We start from the raw sequence: 17901 nt of genomic DNA on the forward strand, positions 1-17901 counted from the left end.
AATTGATAAATGGCTAGAAGATTTGAACAAGCAGTTTTTAGACAAAATAAAACCCATGGGTATTTGGGGAAAAAATGCTCTAATTCAGAAGTGATGATAGAAATAACAGATTAAAACAATTCTGAACTACTATGATAGAAAAAGAAAATAATAACTATTGGGGGGATATGGGAAAATTAAAACACTAATGTAGCATTATAAAGTGAAATTGTAAACTGATCCAACTACTCTAGAGAGCAACGTGGAAACTCCCTGCAAAGGGCTATAAAGCCACACATACCTTTTGACCAAGAAATACCACTACAAAAAGGGAAAGGACCTATCTGAATAGAAATATTGATAAAAGCTCTTTTAGTGGTGGCAAAGAATTGGAAATTAAGAGGGTGTCCATCAATTGGGGAATGACAGAAGTTCTTATATAGGATTGTGATGAAATACTATTGTACTTTAAGAAATGATGAGCTTCTCTCAAATTCAGATCATGAGCAAGTCATGGCATCATCTCCCTGTGGTCATCTTTGGGAATAAAGGATAAATGTCATCTACGTATTATATACGTGTGTGTGTGTGTGTGTGTGTGTGTGTGTGTGTGTATGAGGAATGAATCTAGAAAGTACGCCTTAGTTGGGAAAAATAGCTATAATTTTATTCCATAGGAAAGGTCTGGAACTGCTTGTAGACCGAAGTATATTGATTTAGAATTTACCATAAATTTAGTTTGCTAGTTTTTAAGTACTTACGGTAATTTAGTTTTTCCTAAGTTACAGAATTTAGTAGAATAGGGCCAGCTATATGGTGCAGTGGATAGAGCACCGGCCCTGGAGTCAGGAGTACCTGAGTTCAAATCTGGCTTCAGACACTTAATAATTACCTAGCTGTGTGGCCTTGGGCAAGCCACCTAACCCCATTGCCTTGTAAAAAAAAAAAAAGATTATTAAAATGAGGATCAGTCTTGAATCAGAAGATTTGGATTTGAATCCCAACTCTTAATACTTAAAAGCCCTTTATAGTTTTCAAAGGTGATCTGCAAATCTTAGGAAAAGCTACTGATTTAAAAAAACCTCATTTCAAAGGAAGCAACTTACTACAGAGCTTATGAGGAAAGACTTTAGGAGGGATGTGGGAGGTTTTATCAGTTTCTTCCACTACTTACCTATTTTTACTTGTGTTGTAACTTTTGTTTTTTGGATCATCATCATTTTAAATTATATGTTAAATCACAATTTTAAGTTATGTTTTTATAAAAATATTGACTTATAAATAATTAGGGTACTGTATTATTCTTTGCAATGATGATGAGTTTTTGTATGGCACCGAGAATATTGGGTTGTTCTTGTTCAATGACAAGTTACTTGTCATTGTAGGAGAGCTATTAGATGTTTGTGTCTATGGACTGATAAATTATTTGGAAAAGCATGACAGAAACATTTATCTGTGTTTTAGAGAAGAAATATTACAGATGCTTTCTTTTTGAAACTGGACTTTAAAAAAACTAGTTTACTCAGTATTGATTGAACACTCTGTATTAGATTGTGTGGAGAAAAGAAGCAATTATAGATGTAGTCTCTACCCTTGGAAAGGTGTGGGGTTTTTTTTAAGAGTTTTTAATTTAAAGATATAATCAGTACAAATGTAGAAAACAGGTGCATACATAAACCGAATTCAGATCATTAATTTTCCTTATAATTTTCAAATCAATTGCTCTCTTCTTTAATCCCATATCATTCTTCATTGCAGAGATTGATATTCCTGTGCAACATAGGATGCTATTTACAGGTACTTTCAAATTGTCATGTTCTCTTTCTTTTTGAGGTAACAATTTCCCAAACAGCTTTGTCGTTTCAAGAACTCTATAGTAGATAGCTATTCACTTAGGCAAAGCTCGGAGTTTTTGAACCACCATGAGGGCCTTGATTTCATCATATATTTTCCTATCTTTGTTATGCATCATCTGTCAGAACACTCCAGTTGCTTCCCATCCATTTAATTCACTCCAATGTGATGATCCTGCAAGTTTCTCCTCTAAGAGATTGCTTTCCTTGATGGCAATGTCTTATCCACTGAGATGACCAGTTTTGAAACTCATGGCTGTCTCTGTGCTCACATTTTTATCAATTCCTTTCACATTTCTTGAGTTGTTACTTTGCCCAAAATGATGAAGCAGTAAATGACTTATTTCTTGACTTTTCTTCTGCTGAACCAGCTTTGAAAGGGAAGTGAGAATGACTTTGTATCTGTTACCAGTTGTTCAATCCACTGCTTTTTGAAAACCCTGTGTAACATAAAGCAGCATGTTCATCTCACTAAAAACACTCATTACATATGAAATATTATCAATGAAATGATACTCTGATATAGCCAAATGATTTGTGATCTTGACTCTGGGTACTTCAGGATTTGAATCCACACATGTTTATTAAGGTCTTCCTACCTGCCAGAGTCTGTGTGAGGCTCTGGAGTTAATGAGAAAGAACGACTTCTGGGGGGTGAAACAGCATTCATAAATCAGTGTACAAGACTTTTCAGAAGATAATCAATTGAGTTTTTTGGTTAGCACTTTATTTTATGTAAGAATTTTTGGACAGTTTTCTTGCATTTTTTCTTCCATTATGATGATCAAGTTTTTTGACCTGTCACGTTCCTCTGGGAAACCTGTAATCCTTAAGTTGTCTTAACACTTGTCTTTCTGATCATTCTGTGTTACTTGTATAGGGATCATGTTAAAAAAAATTATTACTTTTTTCTCCTCTTCTTTCAAATTGTACTCAACTTCTGTGAATTTGAATTCCCAATTGATTGTTTTCTCCCTTGGAGAACCTTGCCACCAGGGATTCAAATTTTACTGATTTTTTTTTTGAGTTATTTCTGCTTTGCAGGCTATACATTTTATTTTTTATGATTTTTATTTCTCTCTTGAACCATTTGAGAACGGTTCTAATCATGCAGGATCTTCTCTACCTCATCAGCTGTTGATTTATTATTATTCCTTGTCTTGCAGTATTTATTCATTTAGATGACCTTTCCTTTGGTAACTAATAGTTTTCCCATTAATTGATCTTTCTTCTGTCCATGATCTTTGGTGATTTCAGACTTTATTAGCTACTTACAATATGAATGGTCCTGGTGACATAACAAAGTGGATGGCATCAAGAAGATGAGAAGTAGCACTCACCATTAATGTCCTCCAAGTTGTCAGTCAAGGAGGAGGCTGAGAGTGAAGATGCTGGTGTAACAGCACCTGAATTAAGAGAAGATTCAAAGGATTGCTTTGCTCTCATGAGGGCATCCAGGAGCAAGACGCTATAATATCTTCCTTGAGCCTTGGCATTGCGAAGACTCTGGTAGTGATTCTGCCTATGATATAGCCATCTGATGATGCACAGACCATCCCGCCTTGGTGCGCCTCATTGGACTGTATAGTTTACAGTAGACTGTAAACTGAGGCGAGGGCTTTTTTCCACCTTTCCTGTATCCTGTGTTTCCTCTTTGGTGAGCCCTGTGCTTAGCAGTAGATGCTCAGTAAATGTCTGTGACCCGAGAGTATCCCCCAATTCTGCACATCCCACTTCTGGCTCCTAGGGAGCTCTCCTTAGCTTCCCTCCCAGTCCCTTTCTTCTGACCTGTGATACTCCCATCTTTCCTACTCACATACTGACTGGCTGTTCCTGCTATCCAAAATTCCCTCTCTTCAACTCTTATGCTGGGGCAACAGTCTCACCTTCCCCCTGAGGCAGTTCCCTACTTGGCCCCTCTTACCTTGGCTCTCTTTGTCCACACGGGCTTGCCTGGGGTCTCCTGCAATAGACGATGAGCTCCTGAAGAGCAGCAGCTGTTTCATCCTTTTCTTTGGAGCCCTAGGTCAAGGCCTAGCCTCTATGGAGGTCTAACCTGTATTTGTTGACTGGACCCCCCTTGGATTGGGAGTCTTTAAAAAGAAATGGGTTCAGATTCTGACAGTGGACCTCAGTTTAAGAGCCTAAGCAAGTTCTGTCCTGAGCTTCCTGTTGCTCAGTACAAAGGGAGGAAGGATGTCTCCAAAGGTGGCTGTTAGGTTTAGAGAGGATGAGGTGTAGAAAGGACACAGTCCATCAGAAGGACCTAATTAATGCTATTGATTGCTCCTGCCTCCTAAGTCAAGTGCTGCCTTCATTCCATCTATTTGTTGAAGACTGCCATGGAGAAATTTGCTTTTTTTTAAAAATGTATATATTACATAAATAAAACCCAAAATTACATTTTACAGTGAATTCTAGTGAAAGCAATTAGAGCTTAATAATTTATATTGCAAATTAAAATGAGCTTGGATTTGTTATTTATTGACTCTTTTTTCAGAAGAAAATTAAAAAAAAACTTGGATTTCCAGATATCCAGCCCTGAAATATGTCTCCTTTAGACTTCAAGAAGTCTAAATATATACTTTACAAATGGCATTTGTAAATATTGCAATGTTCTCCTATATCAGACTCCCAGAAGTAAAACGAGTCCTATTCTTTTGTGTTTCTTTAATAAAAAATGAAGCTCTGCAAATGGCTAATCTGCCTCTGTCAAGAATGTCACAAACCAAACTGGTGATTTTATGCTATTGCTGTAGAAGCAGCAGTAAAAGAAATGGGTATAAACCTTTCTTTTAAATGATCCAATTATTTTATTTTAGTCCTTTGGTTCTCTAACAAATATTTTCATGTTTAAGGAAATAGGACATGAAGGGTGGCTTCTTTTCTTCTCCACAGATAAAAATGTATATGCAGAAATATTAAATGACCAAATAATGAATTTTATAATAATTATAAGTTTATCTATATCTTTCTATATTTGCAACTTAGTGAGGTTGGTTTTTTAATTGAGCTAAAAAAATTGACACTTAGAAAGGCAAACTCCCTGCAATCACAATTTCAACTTGTTCTTAATATGTTAGAGAAGTAATTGCTAGAATTTATAGAGCTGTCCATTAAAAGAAATCAGAATGAAAATGGGAGACCTTTGAGAAATTAAACCACAAAAATAATGTGGTTTATGGTTCTACACAATACACTGAAAAATCTAATCAAGATTCTGCCTCCTTCTATTTAGAACTCCAAAGGATTTCAGAGACTGTCTAGTTCAACCCCTTGGTCTTACAGATGAAGCCCAGGCTTAGGTGACTAACTTGCCCAGGGTCAGCCATTCTATTGCCTTACTGTCCTCTCTGGCTATGTAGGTGTTGCCTATAGTTAATATTGGAAAATGCCTGTGAATGGGGAAGAATAATGTTTTATGGACTTAAGAGTTAATTTACTTTTCCAAAATCAGGAGGTTGGTTTTTTTTCTTCTAGAATTAGCCCCCTCCCTTAGCACTTTGCTTCCCAAATATAACCCACATGGATTAGGAAATATATTTATAAATCAGAATCCATCCAGTTTAAACTGAAAAGAAATTTTAAACTTCTTACGGAGAATAAAATTGTATAAAATTAAAACAAATTAAAGGATCTGTCAATGTGTCTGCTTGTAAAATCACTTTTTCATCCATGGTTCTTTTTATTTCCAAAACAAACATGAAGGCACAGCTAGGTGGTACAGTGGATAAGAGCACCCGCCCTAGAGTCAGGAGTACTTGAGTTCAAATCCAGCCTCAGACAATAATTACCTCGCTGTATGGCCTTGGGCAAGGTACTAACCCCATTGCCTTGCAAAAAAAAAAAAGACTAAAAAACAAACATGAAACCTAAAATTAAATTTTATCTGGGCACATGTGTGCAAGAGTGTGTCTGTGTCCATTTGTGTCTTTTTTTTCCCTTGTGTTTACTAAGCTCTGGCTGTCACCTTTGGATTCCCAAGTACCTCTTGCTGTCCTGTGACTTTTTAGCCTTTGACTGCACTGTTTTCTGTAGGATATTGCCTTCCTAGGCATGTGTAGAATGTATAGAATATACATTGTGTAGAATAATGGGGTAGGAGCTAATGGACTCTTCCAGCTCTTGATCTTGGTTCCTCCAGTCCTGCCTTCACCAAAATATCTTAGATCACTTTGTAGCCATGCACAAGTCACTTATGTGCCTGACTCTTGGAAGGGATCCTTACCGGCAGCTGTTGGCCTTGCTGCATCTTCTCCATCATTTCTTTCCCCAAGTCATCTGGTCTGTAGATAACAATTATTTATAAAGTATCATCTACATCCTTTCAGGTCCACTATTGGTGCTTGGATTATAGGAAACAACTCGAGGGGGATTCTGCTGAAGGGGACACATTGCATACCCACCTGAGAAAATGCCCAATAACAGGGAAGGCCAGTGGGGGATAAGCAGAAGCCTCCTCTTGGTTGGTAGTGGTCTTGAGCTTGGCCTTGGAGGACTCTGGGTATCTAGGCATCAGATGAGAAAGGTCATTCCTGTCAAGGGGACAGCATTCTGTTGAGAGGCTCTTGGCAATAGCCCCTGTGAGAGGTGAGATGGTTGCAGTGTGAATGCAGAGGAGGCAGAGGATACTGATGTGGCAGAAATGATGGGTCAAACAGGGCAGGTGATTAGATGGGAAGGGGGAGCAGTGAAGAGTAGGGAGTAGCAGAGGTTGTCAACATGGCCAACCAAAAGGATGGTGGTACCCACCATAGAAATAGTCATGGAGATGGAGGGTTGAGGGAGAAACTTGGATTCTTGCTTGTCACCTTAGGTACTCACTTCTTTGGGGGAAGGGGTGGTGATTTTTGTTCTATCCTTTCCAGTACAATGATTTCTTTGATTCAAAGAAAATTAAAACAAAATAAGAGCTTTTAGCACCACCTTTCCACCTGAGCAGGGAGCCTGTCCTTTGGATGTCCCCAACTTTACCTGTGTACTTGAATATTCAAACTGAATTGTGATCTCACTGATGTCGACTTTTCCTTCCATCAGTGCCGTTCACAATCCAGTCATGGCAGATCTGACCTGGGCAAGTTATTTATGTCTCTCAGTTTCCTCCTCTGTAAAATGGTAAGAGTTGCACCTACCTTCCATAGTCGCTGTAAGGATCAGATGCTTATACCTGTATAACTTACTTTTTAAGCATTAAAATCCTCTCCTTCCCTTTCTTTTTTCTCTCTTTCCTCTTTCTCTCCTATTTTTCCCTGCCTTGTGTGTGTGGGGGGTCTAGTATTCATTGAATTTAACAAGGTAGCAGAAAAATTCTTCTATTTACTTGGGTCCCCTTCTATACTTTCTATTGTTTTTTGTATTTTTTTTTTTAAATTAAGTGATGTTCTTTTTTTGGCATCCACATCAATCACTCCCCACTAATTCACCCTCTCTTCTCCCTTCTCTCAGAAAATAGATACCCTCCATGGTAACAATACTAAAGCAAAACAAATCAACTCATTAGTCATGTCTGAAAATTGCATCATTCTCAAGTCCAGCATTTTTTTTCCAAATCCAGTAGTACCTATGCTTCAACATAGATATCTCCATCAGTCATGATTAATCATTTTTGAGCAGATAGTTGAATTTTTTCACAATTGTTTTACATTATATTATTGTGAAAATTGTATCAGTTGTTCCACTGGTTCTGCTCTTTTCATTCTTCAGAAACTCATATAATAAGTATTTCCTGTTTCTCTGAATCTACCATTAGAAGAGGTAGAATACAGCCATTCAAGGGAACCCGGCCAGGTGACTTAGGCACACCTGAGCCATCTGTACCTGCTTAGGCCAGATGGAGGAGTTCATAATGAATCTCTCCTGAGTGAGGCTTGTGAAACATCAGACCTGATGGATATGGGATTTTAAAGAACCTGCTCCACTACACATACCTTTCCTTGCAGTTCACGATTCCAGTTGATGTAAACTTAAACTTCACATACATATTTAAGATTTCATCGTACAAACATTTTTTGTGTCTTTGTGGGAGAGTATCAGTGATAACATTTTAAATACTGATTATGTAGAAATCAGTTATTTGTTCACATTACTGAAAGATGGACTTTAATATTTGAGGAATATATATGGAGCACCCTCCAAAAAAAGCTTTCAGAACAAGTCAGCCCTTCAATAGTGTAGCATCAGGTTTCCCCCCAAGTTCATTCTCAGCCTGAAGAGAACATTTGTAGACAGTAGTAAGTTTTTTCCCAGAAGGAGCAAAGTGAAGAGGTAATCCAAGCTGATGAGTTGGTTCTTTTGGTGGTTACTATCATTTATTCACATTTTCCCTGTGTATGCCATTGTGAGGGGAAAATAGTCAATCAAAGATGAATATATAAAATAGAATTGAAAAGTAATTTTACTTTCAAATGTTTTGCAAATGTAGATGTTAAATGTGAAATGAATACAGTTAATGACCATAGCTGAGAGAGTTATGCACCTGCTGATCACTAGAATATTATTATAAATGAGGTTGATTTTCTTGTTGACTACCTCATTTTTTCTCAGTATGGTCTCATTACTTTTTCTATCATATGTCTGACCCTTATATATGAATGCTCAAGTACAGAGATAAAAATATATTAACTCTTATGTGGCTTTAATTTTTGTGTCTAAGAGAAGTATTGCCATTGCTGGTTTTCTTTCTGAATAGAAGAGGTCATGATGGGGAGGGGCTGAAGCTAAAGACTGGCCTTGAATTGTTAATGAGGAACTCTGTCCCTGAAACAGCACCGTCATTACCTACTCCCCTCAGAAAAAGGGGGCTCTTCGTCCATGCAAGTTGGCCCATTTGTCCTGTAAAGAGCTGGCTTTAAAATCCCCAAAGTAGTTCTCCATTCTAAATGAGTGCTTCAGCTGTCTTTGAGAGTGATCTTTCTAGTACTTCCTATTTTTGACTACTTCAATGACCCAATATACTCCCTCCACCAGTGTAGATTACAGCTCTGCTGCCACCACCGATAGGTTTTTGACTATTACTATGACCAAAACTTGCTCACTTGAGAAGCATTACCAAATAGAACAACTCTTCTTTCATAGTTTTTCATGTCATCAGTTTTTGGTCACAGATGCTTTTATATCCAGAAATATAAAGCATAAGATTTTGTGACTTCTTTATTCAAAGTAAGAATAATTCCTCACAACCATGTGTAGAATCTACTACTGTCTTTTGCCATTTATGGCGCAACTTAGAGAAATTTTCCAAAGACTAGATTTTATTCATTAATATTAATATGCAAACTTAGATCCATTTCCACAAAGGCTATGCTACCAAGATTGAACTTTCTGACTTCTCAGCTGAGTTTTTCAACCTCTGTGACCCTCTGCCTCACTTTCAGCCAACTGGTGGCTCTGACCATCACATTGTCTAGAACTCGTGAGCTTTCTCTCTTAAGGCTATCAGAGCCTCTTGACCATCCACCCCTCTGCATCCATGCCTTCATGTCACAGTCTGCACTGCCTGAGTCTTAGGAAGATGTAAGTCTAAAACACGTGTGAGATGGGGGATTACTTGTCTACTCAAGGTGGGGTTTGAGGCTCAAGTGAGATCATTTATGGAAAACACTTTGCAAACCTTGTAGCAGTATATAAGTAACAGCTGCTGGAATGGCTGCTGCACCAGCTGATCTTGAATCCCATGCCTGTTGGCCCTCAGGCTTCTCCTAACTTGGCTGCACCAGTTCCTCTTGGGGCTTACTGGAGATGGATGTGATCTCTCATCATTTGGGCCTGTGGTGCCACCCAGAGATCTTTGGTTATTCCCAGACTGAGTGTATTCACGTCTCTCGAGTTTCTTCACAAGCTCTCTCCTCATCCCTTACACTTCCTCACTTTCTCCTCCTTCTCTCTGTAGAGAATCTGACCTCCAATTTGATTGAGGAAATGGAGGCCATTCGTTAGCCGTGACCAGCTTCTTGGGGGCCAAACCTTGGGATTACAGGCATAAAGAATGACACAGTTCCTACTTGTTGAGATTTTCACTTTCTAATGGTGGAAACAGCACAATAGTCATAAAAATAGATGGAGCATAAATACATCAACAACTGCAGGTACAGACCAAGTCCCGAGGAGAGGGCCCCCGGGCCATCTGGAGGAAGAGGCCACCAGCATGGGAGACCACCTCAGGACCAGGTTGTGTAGAGCTGTTAAAACTAAACAGGGGAGCTTACATTTTATTTCTACCGTTTGAATTTTGTTTCTTAATCCCTTTGGGCTTCAGCTAGCTCATCTGTAAAAACGAAGGAGGGTCTACTTTCTGTGATCCTCTGTGAAGCACTTCACTGGTTTTTCTGCAGCTGAGCAACCTTCAGTGAGGTACATGAATATTGTCTCTGTGTTCTGCCCCTGATCCGACTCCCCAAATATCTTTGACCTCAGTTGACCTCAGATGCTTTCTGTCTGTATACTGCCCATCTCTTAAGACTATCAGAGCCTCTTGACCATCCACCCCTCTGCATCCGTGCCCTCACATCACAGCCTGCACTGCCTGGAAGATGTGACTCTAAAACACGTGGGAGATGGGGGTTACTTGTCTTTGGAGGGGGGGTTGAGCCTCAAGTGAAATCATTTATGGAAAACACTTTGCAAACCTTGCAGTATATAAGTGGCAGCTGCTGGCATGGCTGCCCCCCCCCCAACTGGTCTTGAATCCCATGCCTGTTGGCCCTTAGACTTCTCCTGACTTGGCTCCACCAGCTTCCTCTTGGGGCTTGCTGAAGATGAACTAATTGATCCCTCTTACTGGATTATAAGCTCTTTGTGGCCTTCTGTCTGTATTTCTCCCAGTGTCTGTCTGATATTGAGGAGCAGGATGTTTCCAAAGACTGGGAACAAATCCTGCCAGCTCCACCAGGTGTGAGGCAGGAACTCTGGAGGTTTTCCTCTTCCCCTTCTGATTTACAGGTTCCTTGCATTCAGAGATCAAAGGAATACTGTAGGACTTGGAGAGATTTTTGGTTCACCCTTGGGGGGAAGGCTGCAGGCTCAAGTCCACGAGTCCATCTATCTGCATGGCCCAAGTTTGCTCATCAATTCCCCAAGTTCCAGGCCTCTTATCCCCCTTCTCCCAGTTCCGCTTTCCTTCACTCCCCACCAGTCTGACCCAGTCAGCTCCAACTCCCCTAGCCTGGATATCATCAGGCCTCAAACAAGTGGCATTGAGCCAGATCTGAGATGGAGCTCAGAATCACATATAAATGAGGGGTGTGACGGACTGTGGGCTAATTCCCCATAAGGAGTTTGCATCTGGTCAAGCTAGACAATGGTGATCAAGGGAGATTCACATCTAGGCCAAATATTATTTGCTTGACCCCTAGTAACCTGCATAATACAGGACAGTTAGCAGACCCTTTTTAGGTTCCTGATGATGTCATAATGGGAGACTAGGGAGGGAAATATTTGCTAAAGTTGGGGGTAGTAGGATGGGCCAGTGAGGGGAAGGGAAGGGGTCAACAACAATTACATGGAGGAGCTAGTCCTCGAAGAATAGGTAAAATTTGAGAAAGAAAGCATGCTAAGCTTAGGGAGTGGTGTGAGGACGAGCAGAATGGTCGGAAAACAACTGGCAGATCCAGGTTGAGGACAGTAGACTTGAAAGATGGGACCAGTAGTGTGGGACCGGATGACCGGAAGCCTTGAAGGCCAGGCCTGGGCTTGGGTTTTCCCCAGTGGAGAACCAGGTCCTCAGCACTGCTTTAGAAGGACTCGGTGAGCAGCAGAGAGAGAGAGATGGCTTCGGGGTCTGTGAGACTGGGCTTAAGGTCTGCCTCTGACACATGCAGGCTCTGGGATGCTGGTCCCATCTCTGAGACTAAGTGCTGAGAAGGTACAGATGGGTATTGGAGAAGAAAGCTTATCTGTGGGGTCTCTAGCCTTCCCTACTTGCCTCTTCCTTACCTCTAGGTTCTCTTTCTCCCCTCACCTCAGCACCCACCAAAAACTGCTTTCAGATGCACTTGGGATGAGTTTGGCAATGGGGTGGTTGCATTTTATGCCCTTACATTTTGCAAAATGAAAGCTTTAAGGAATTCCAGGCTGAACACACAGGTGTGGAAGATTTTAAGGGAGCAACAGGTCTCTGAATTCATGCCAGCTTCTCGTTCTGCCAACAGCTGGACTAGTCTCCACTTAGTTGTGAACATCCCCTTAGGCGCAAGGAGAGAGAACAGGGTCTTCTCAAAACAGGAATGTCAAATTGAGGGAGGAGGGGCAGAGTATTCTTAGCTATAGGAAACAGGAAAGTCTCAGTAGATTTAAAAAGAATATATTTGCAATATCAATAAAAATAATGGAAGAAAGCTCTTGTAATGGGCTATTGCTAATTGTAAAATAAAATTACCACTGTAGTAGAAATAGGATAGCTAATAATAGAAAGCCATGTGTCCAAATTTTGATAAAGGGGGGGGGATCTATAAGAAAGAATTATTTATCCAGGATAATGCTATGAGTCAGGGAGATTGACACTTGGGGTTACCACCAGAAATAAGTCCCCCAAGACTCTTGAAGCTAACTGAATCTTGGGGTTCGTGGCTATGCTCAGGGAGATCTTGCAGAAGGAGCCAGGAGAGAGATGCTCATTCAGGGAAGCCACCATTCTGTCAAGTGTCTGTGTTGACATGGATCAGACCACCTCTAGAGACCCCCCTAGTGCAATTTCTTATGGAGTGGGTAACAATGTAGTCCAAGATTACCACGCTTAAGGGACAGGAGTAATCACGTGGATCAAAGGTCTTTCTCAAGTTTATGTGAATGGAATTCTTTCATAGTCTGGGAAAATCTCTGAGGGAGTTGGGAGCTAGATAACCCACTAAGTGACCTTATGGTGCATCCTTATTGGCCAGTTTGAAGGTGGTTGAGAAGTTTCATTACTGAGCCTAGGAAAAGGGGATCCTAAATTTCCACATTCACCCTCTATTCCCCCTATAAAGGGTTATATTTTGTGGGCTTTGTGAGGGGCTTTACAAAACTGGTAGTCGAGTGTTTCTTAATTCTTCTCCCTTTTTTTTTTCCAGGATAACTGATTTAGGAAACATTAAACGAAGATTGTATTTATCAACAGTCCATAAGGAGCTTTCTGCAACCCCTCTCCATGCAAAAATTCCACTTTTTATGATCAAACGCAAAATTGTAGGTACCTTTCAATTGTTATGTAGTTGAAAAAAATATTTACATATAGTGCTAGCATTTATTAAATTTTAAAAGATAAGAGTTCGAAGGAATAAGGCCTCATAAATTTCTCTGATCCTGTTGTGTATAGGAATATTTATTTGGTTAGTGATTTCCATGAATTAAGTTAGAAAGGAATGAATTTGATAAATTATTTTGAAATAAACATTATTCTGGGGCAGCTAAGTGGCACAGTGGATAAAGCACCAGCCCTGGAGTCAGGAGTACTTGGGTTCAAATCTGGTATCAGACACTTAAAAATTACCTAGCACTGTGGCCTTGAGCAAGCCACTTAACTCCATTTGCCTTGCAAAAACCTTAAAAAAGAAAGAAAGAAAGAAAGAAAGAAAGAAAGAAAGAAAGAAAGAAAGAAACATTAATCCTTGTTTAAATTCAGCAGACTATATAATAATACCCTGTTTTCTAACAAACTCACTGTGGCTCTATTTGTATCCATTAATATTTATCCTGCACCCACAGGTTCATTACATAAAAGTCGATAGTCATTGTGTTACTGAAGCATCCAGCAGGATTCAGACAGATTTCTAGTTGGCCACAATAAACCTCACTTTTCACCTAAGAGATGTTTCAGCCTTGCTCAGCATGGAGTTAGGGCTTAATTAAATGGTTGGGTTAGAACCAAAGAGAATCTTCTATATAGAAAGATGACATGAACTCTACCCCTGCTGTCCTCTAGGTTAATGAAGGCTGGGGGAAAATTTGAGCAGTGAGGGTCTAAATAACCTCAAGACACATTGAGAACATTCGTCTAATAAATGCCAACCTGGGTGGCCACATGTTGAGCCAGTTTGTCATTATTTCTTGTATTAGATTTGACCTCACAATTATTATTCCTGGCAAATCATTCATAATGAGGCTTCTCTTTGTGGCTTCTCTCTATTCTTGACTTTTCATTGGTTTTCATAGTACAGTATCACTTTGTCCATTCCCCAGTCATCTATATTGTTTCTAGTTCTTTCTTATTATACTCCTATAAAAAAAGTGCTACTATAAATATTTTAGATTGCATATAAGTCCTTTCTGTCTTTAACTTCCTTGGGGTAAAGGCCTTGTCATGAAATTTCTAGGTTGGAGGGTATGGGCATTATAGTCCCTTTCATAGGATTCTTCCTGGTTACTTTCTAGAATAGTGGAGCCACTTTAAAAGCTCCAACAAGAAGGGGTCATTATGATTTCATTAATGCATTGAACTTTTGGGGAAATTCCTTGTCCCCATACAGATTGGCATTCCCTCTGCAGATAATTATCTAGGGCCACCTTGAGGTTCAGTAACTTAACTGGAGTGTGGGAATGGCTGAACTTGAAGATGGGTTTGCGTGACTCTGCATCCTGCCTCACCTTGTCCTCTTTCAAACCCATTAATAGAAATTTCCAGCCTTGACTGCCTCTCTCTTTGTCCTGTTTTAATCTCATTCATTCTCACAACTTCAACTCCATTATATTGAAGTGATTCCCAAGTGTCTCTCTCCAGCCTTGATCTTGTTTCTGAATTCCATGCTTCCACATTTACTTATTTGTGTAGATCTTTAGTACACATCTTTACCTAAATTTTCTGCTGGTGATTCCAACCACACATGGTGACAAAAAAGCCTATCTCAATCCTTAAATCTTCTTGCTTCTTCTGATGTTATGTTACACATTCTTTTGGGTGCATTTCCTTTTTACCTTCTCTTTATTGTTCTTAAGTCTTCATCCTGAGTGATGGAGCTTCTCTCTACCCTCTGTATGGGGTGTTTAACTACACAGTCCCAGGGCTGACCACAGGCTGTTCCTTTCTTGCTGCTTTTTAAAAAAATTATATAAATATTTTATTTGTTTTCCAATTATATACAATAGTAGTTTCTACCTATCTTTTTTGATAAGGTTTTTCAATTTTACATATTTTCCCCCAAATCTCACTTCCGTCCCCTTCCCCCCCGAAGGAAGTCTGATAATTTTTGCATTGTTTCCATGCTATACATTGATCAAAATTGAATATGTTGAGAGAAAAATCATTATAGTAATCTACTGTTTGATAAACAGGAAAAATAAAAGGAGGAAAAAATAAAATATTAGAGATAGAAAAATTATGTAGTGCATAAATCAATTTTTTTTAATTGAAGGTAATAGATTTTGGTCTTTGTTTAAACTCCACAATTCTTTCTCTGGATACAGATAGTATTCTCTGTTGCAGATCCTCTAAAATTGTCCCTGACTATTGTACTGATGGAATGAGCAAGTCCATTTAGATTGATCATCACCCCGATGTTGCTGTTAGGGTGTATGATGTTCTTCTGGGTCTGCTCATCTTGCTCAGCATCAGTTCATTCAAGTCTTTCCAGGCTTCTCTGAAATCCCCTCCCTCCTGGTTCCTAATAGTGTTCTATAAAATACACATAGCACAATTTCTTCAGGCATTCCCCAATTGATGGACATTCACTCAATTTCCAATTCTTTGCTACCACAATCAAAATATTTTTGTACAAGTGATGTTTTTACCATTTTTCATGATCTCTTCAGAGTATAGACCCAGTAGTAGTATTGCTGGATCAAAGGGTATGCACATTTTTATTGCCCTTTGGGTGTAATTCCAAATTGCTCTCCAGAAAGTTTGAATCAGTTCACAGCCCCACCAACAATGCATTAGTGTCCCAGATTTCCACATCCCTGCCAACACTGATCATTGTCCTTTCTGGTCATATTAGCCAGTCTGATAAGTGTGAGATATGGTACCTCAGAGCTACTTTAATTTGCATTTCTTTAATCAGTAATGATTTAGAGCAATTTGTTATAGGACTATGGATAGCTCTGATTTCTTCATTTGTCCATTGCCTCTACATATCCCTTGATCATTTGTCAATTGGAGAATGGCTTTTTTTTAATAAATTTGATTCTCTGTATATTTTAGAAGTGAATCCTTTGTCAGAAATACTAGTTGTAAATACTAGTTGTAAATACAGAAATACTAGTTGTAAAAATTGTTTCCCAATTTATTACATTTCATTTGATCTTGGTTATAGTGGTTTTGTTTGTGAAAAAGCTTTTTAATTTAATGTAATCAAAATTATCCAGTTTGTTTTTAATTGTGCCCTCCATCTCTTTCTTGGTTATAAACTGCTTCCCTTTCCATAGATTGGACAGGTAAACTATTCCTTAATCTCCTAGTTTGCTTATAATATTGACTTTTATGTTTAAATCCTGCACCCATTTTAATCTTATCTTGGTATAAGGTGTGAGATTTTGGTCTAATTCAAAGTTTCTGCCATACTACCAATTTTTCCAGTAATTTTTTTTAGGTTTTTTTTTGGGTTGTTTTTTTGGTTTTTTGTTTTTGTTTTTTGCAAGGCAATGGGATTAAATGGCTTGCCCAAGGCAATACAGCTAGGTAATTATTAAGTGTCTGAGGCTGGATTTGAACTCAGGTCCTCCTGACTCCAGGTCTGGTGCTCTATCCACTGCACCCCCTTTCCAATATTTTTTATCGAAGAGAGAGAATTCTTATCCCAGAAGCTGGTCTCTTTGGCCCTGGTCTTCCAGTCCAGCCAGGGTAACTGGATAATGCCTAACCACACTCTGGATCTTGCCCTCCAGCCTCACTGGAACTCTCCCTCCACTGCACACTTAGCCAAAGCTTCCATGGCTTTTCTTAGGTTAGTCCTGGGGCTCACCCCACCACCCCCGTGCTGGCTCATTGCTCTCTGTACCCGGCTCACCCACACTCCCCTGAGACAGACCTTTTTGGGAGATGTTGTCCTAGGTTCTTTTCTAGATATTGTGGGTTTAAATTTTGTTAAGAAACTTGATTCATATGGAAAGCCAAGAGGTCTTAGCACAGTGCCTGGCTTCTCTCTGCCACTTTGGCTGTAAATCTCTATGGTCCCTTTCTTCTTTTTTTGTATATAAAATATTGGTTTAGACCTGAAAGTCACCTTCCAATTTTGATCCTAAAGATGTCTAATCCAACATTCTTCTTTTGCATATGAGGAAACTGAAGGTCAAAGAGTCTGGGTCTTCTCCAGGGTCATACAGATTCTAAGTACCAGAGCTGGAATGTGAATCTGGGTTCTTTGATTCCAAGTACAGTGTAGTTCACTTCACTTTTCAATTAGATTTCCTCTTTGTTATCTTTGGTTACTTCATGCATGTAAATCATCTTTGGCAACTTGCTTATCCTTTGAATAACCTATATTTTTGATACTCTGGATACTGTGGTACTTCATGGTTCATCTATCATATGGTTTATCTGGAAGACTATTCCTGTTAAAAAGATGAATTGTGAGATGAATTTTGTGTGATCAGCTGTGAGGCCCTTTCTGATCCTGCTAGTGACTACTGTCTTCTGCTTCTGGTGCTTTCTGTATCTTTTTTTCTGTAAGCTCCTTGAAACAAGGATCTTTGTTTCAGTTTTGTCTCTCTGGCCCTGCGTACAATACCTGTTATATGGTGATACTATGCATGCTTGTCAGTCAAGTGTGAAAAATCAACATAATCTATAGGGTATCTATTAATATTAATAATTCTGATCATTTCTCGAGCCATTGTCCCCTTTTTTAAAACCTGGACTATATTTGTCAAGCCATCTCCTCTACCTGCCTTTGTTTTAAGGTCAGTAGACTAGCAGCATATGAAAAGCAGCATGGCAAGTCAAGAAAGCTGGGTTTAGAATCAGAATGATCTGAGTTCTCATCCCATCTCTTCCACAAATAGACTGCATGACCCTGAGAAATCATTTAACCTTTAAAAATCGCAAGGAAATCCTTTAAGACTAATTTGAAGAGAAGATCTTGACAGACAAAATTTGTCACCATAAGTTCCCTATCCAGCTGAAAATCACAGATTTAGTCCAAAACAAAATATTTGTGTTTATTAA

General features: G+C 39.2%; 1 protein-coding gene across 12 annotated transcripts in view; it reads left to right on the forward strand.

Annotated features, from left to right (window-relative positions):
• The window catches only part of CFAP20DC (CFAP20 domain containing), a 199650-nt gene that overhangs the window by 41696 nt on the left and 140053 nt on the right, over window positions 1-17901 (forward strand). For 9 of the 12 annotated variants that reach the window (XM_074198856.1, XM_074198848.1, XM_074198844.1 and 6 more), the window contains one exon: window positions 12878-12992. In XM_074198856.1, the coding sequence (XP_074054957.1) occupies window positions 12878-12992 (115 nt within the window). The other 3 variants (XM_074198852.1, XM_074198845.1, XM_074198851.1) reach the window with 3 other exon arrangements.

This window comes from Macrotis lagotis, chromosome 8 (assembly GCF_037893015.1).
Source record: "Macrotis lagotis isolate mMagLag1 chromosome 8, bilby.v1.9.chrom.fasta, whole genome shotgun sequence".
NCBI classification, from domain to species: domain Eukaryota; kingdom Metazoa; phylum Chordata; class Mammalia; order Peramelemorphia; family Peramelidae; genus Macrotis; species Macrotis lagotis.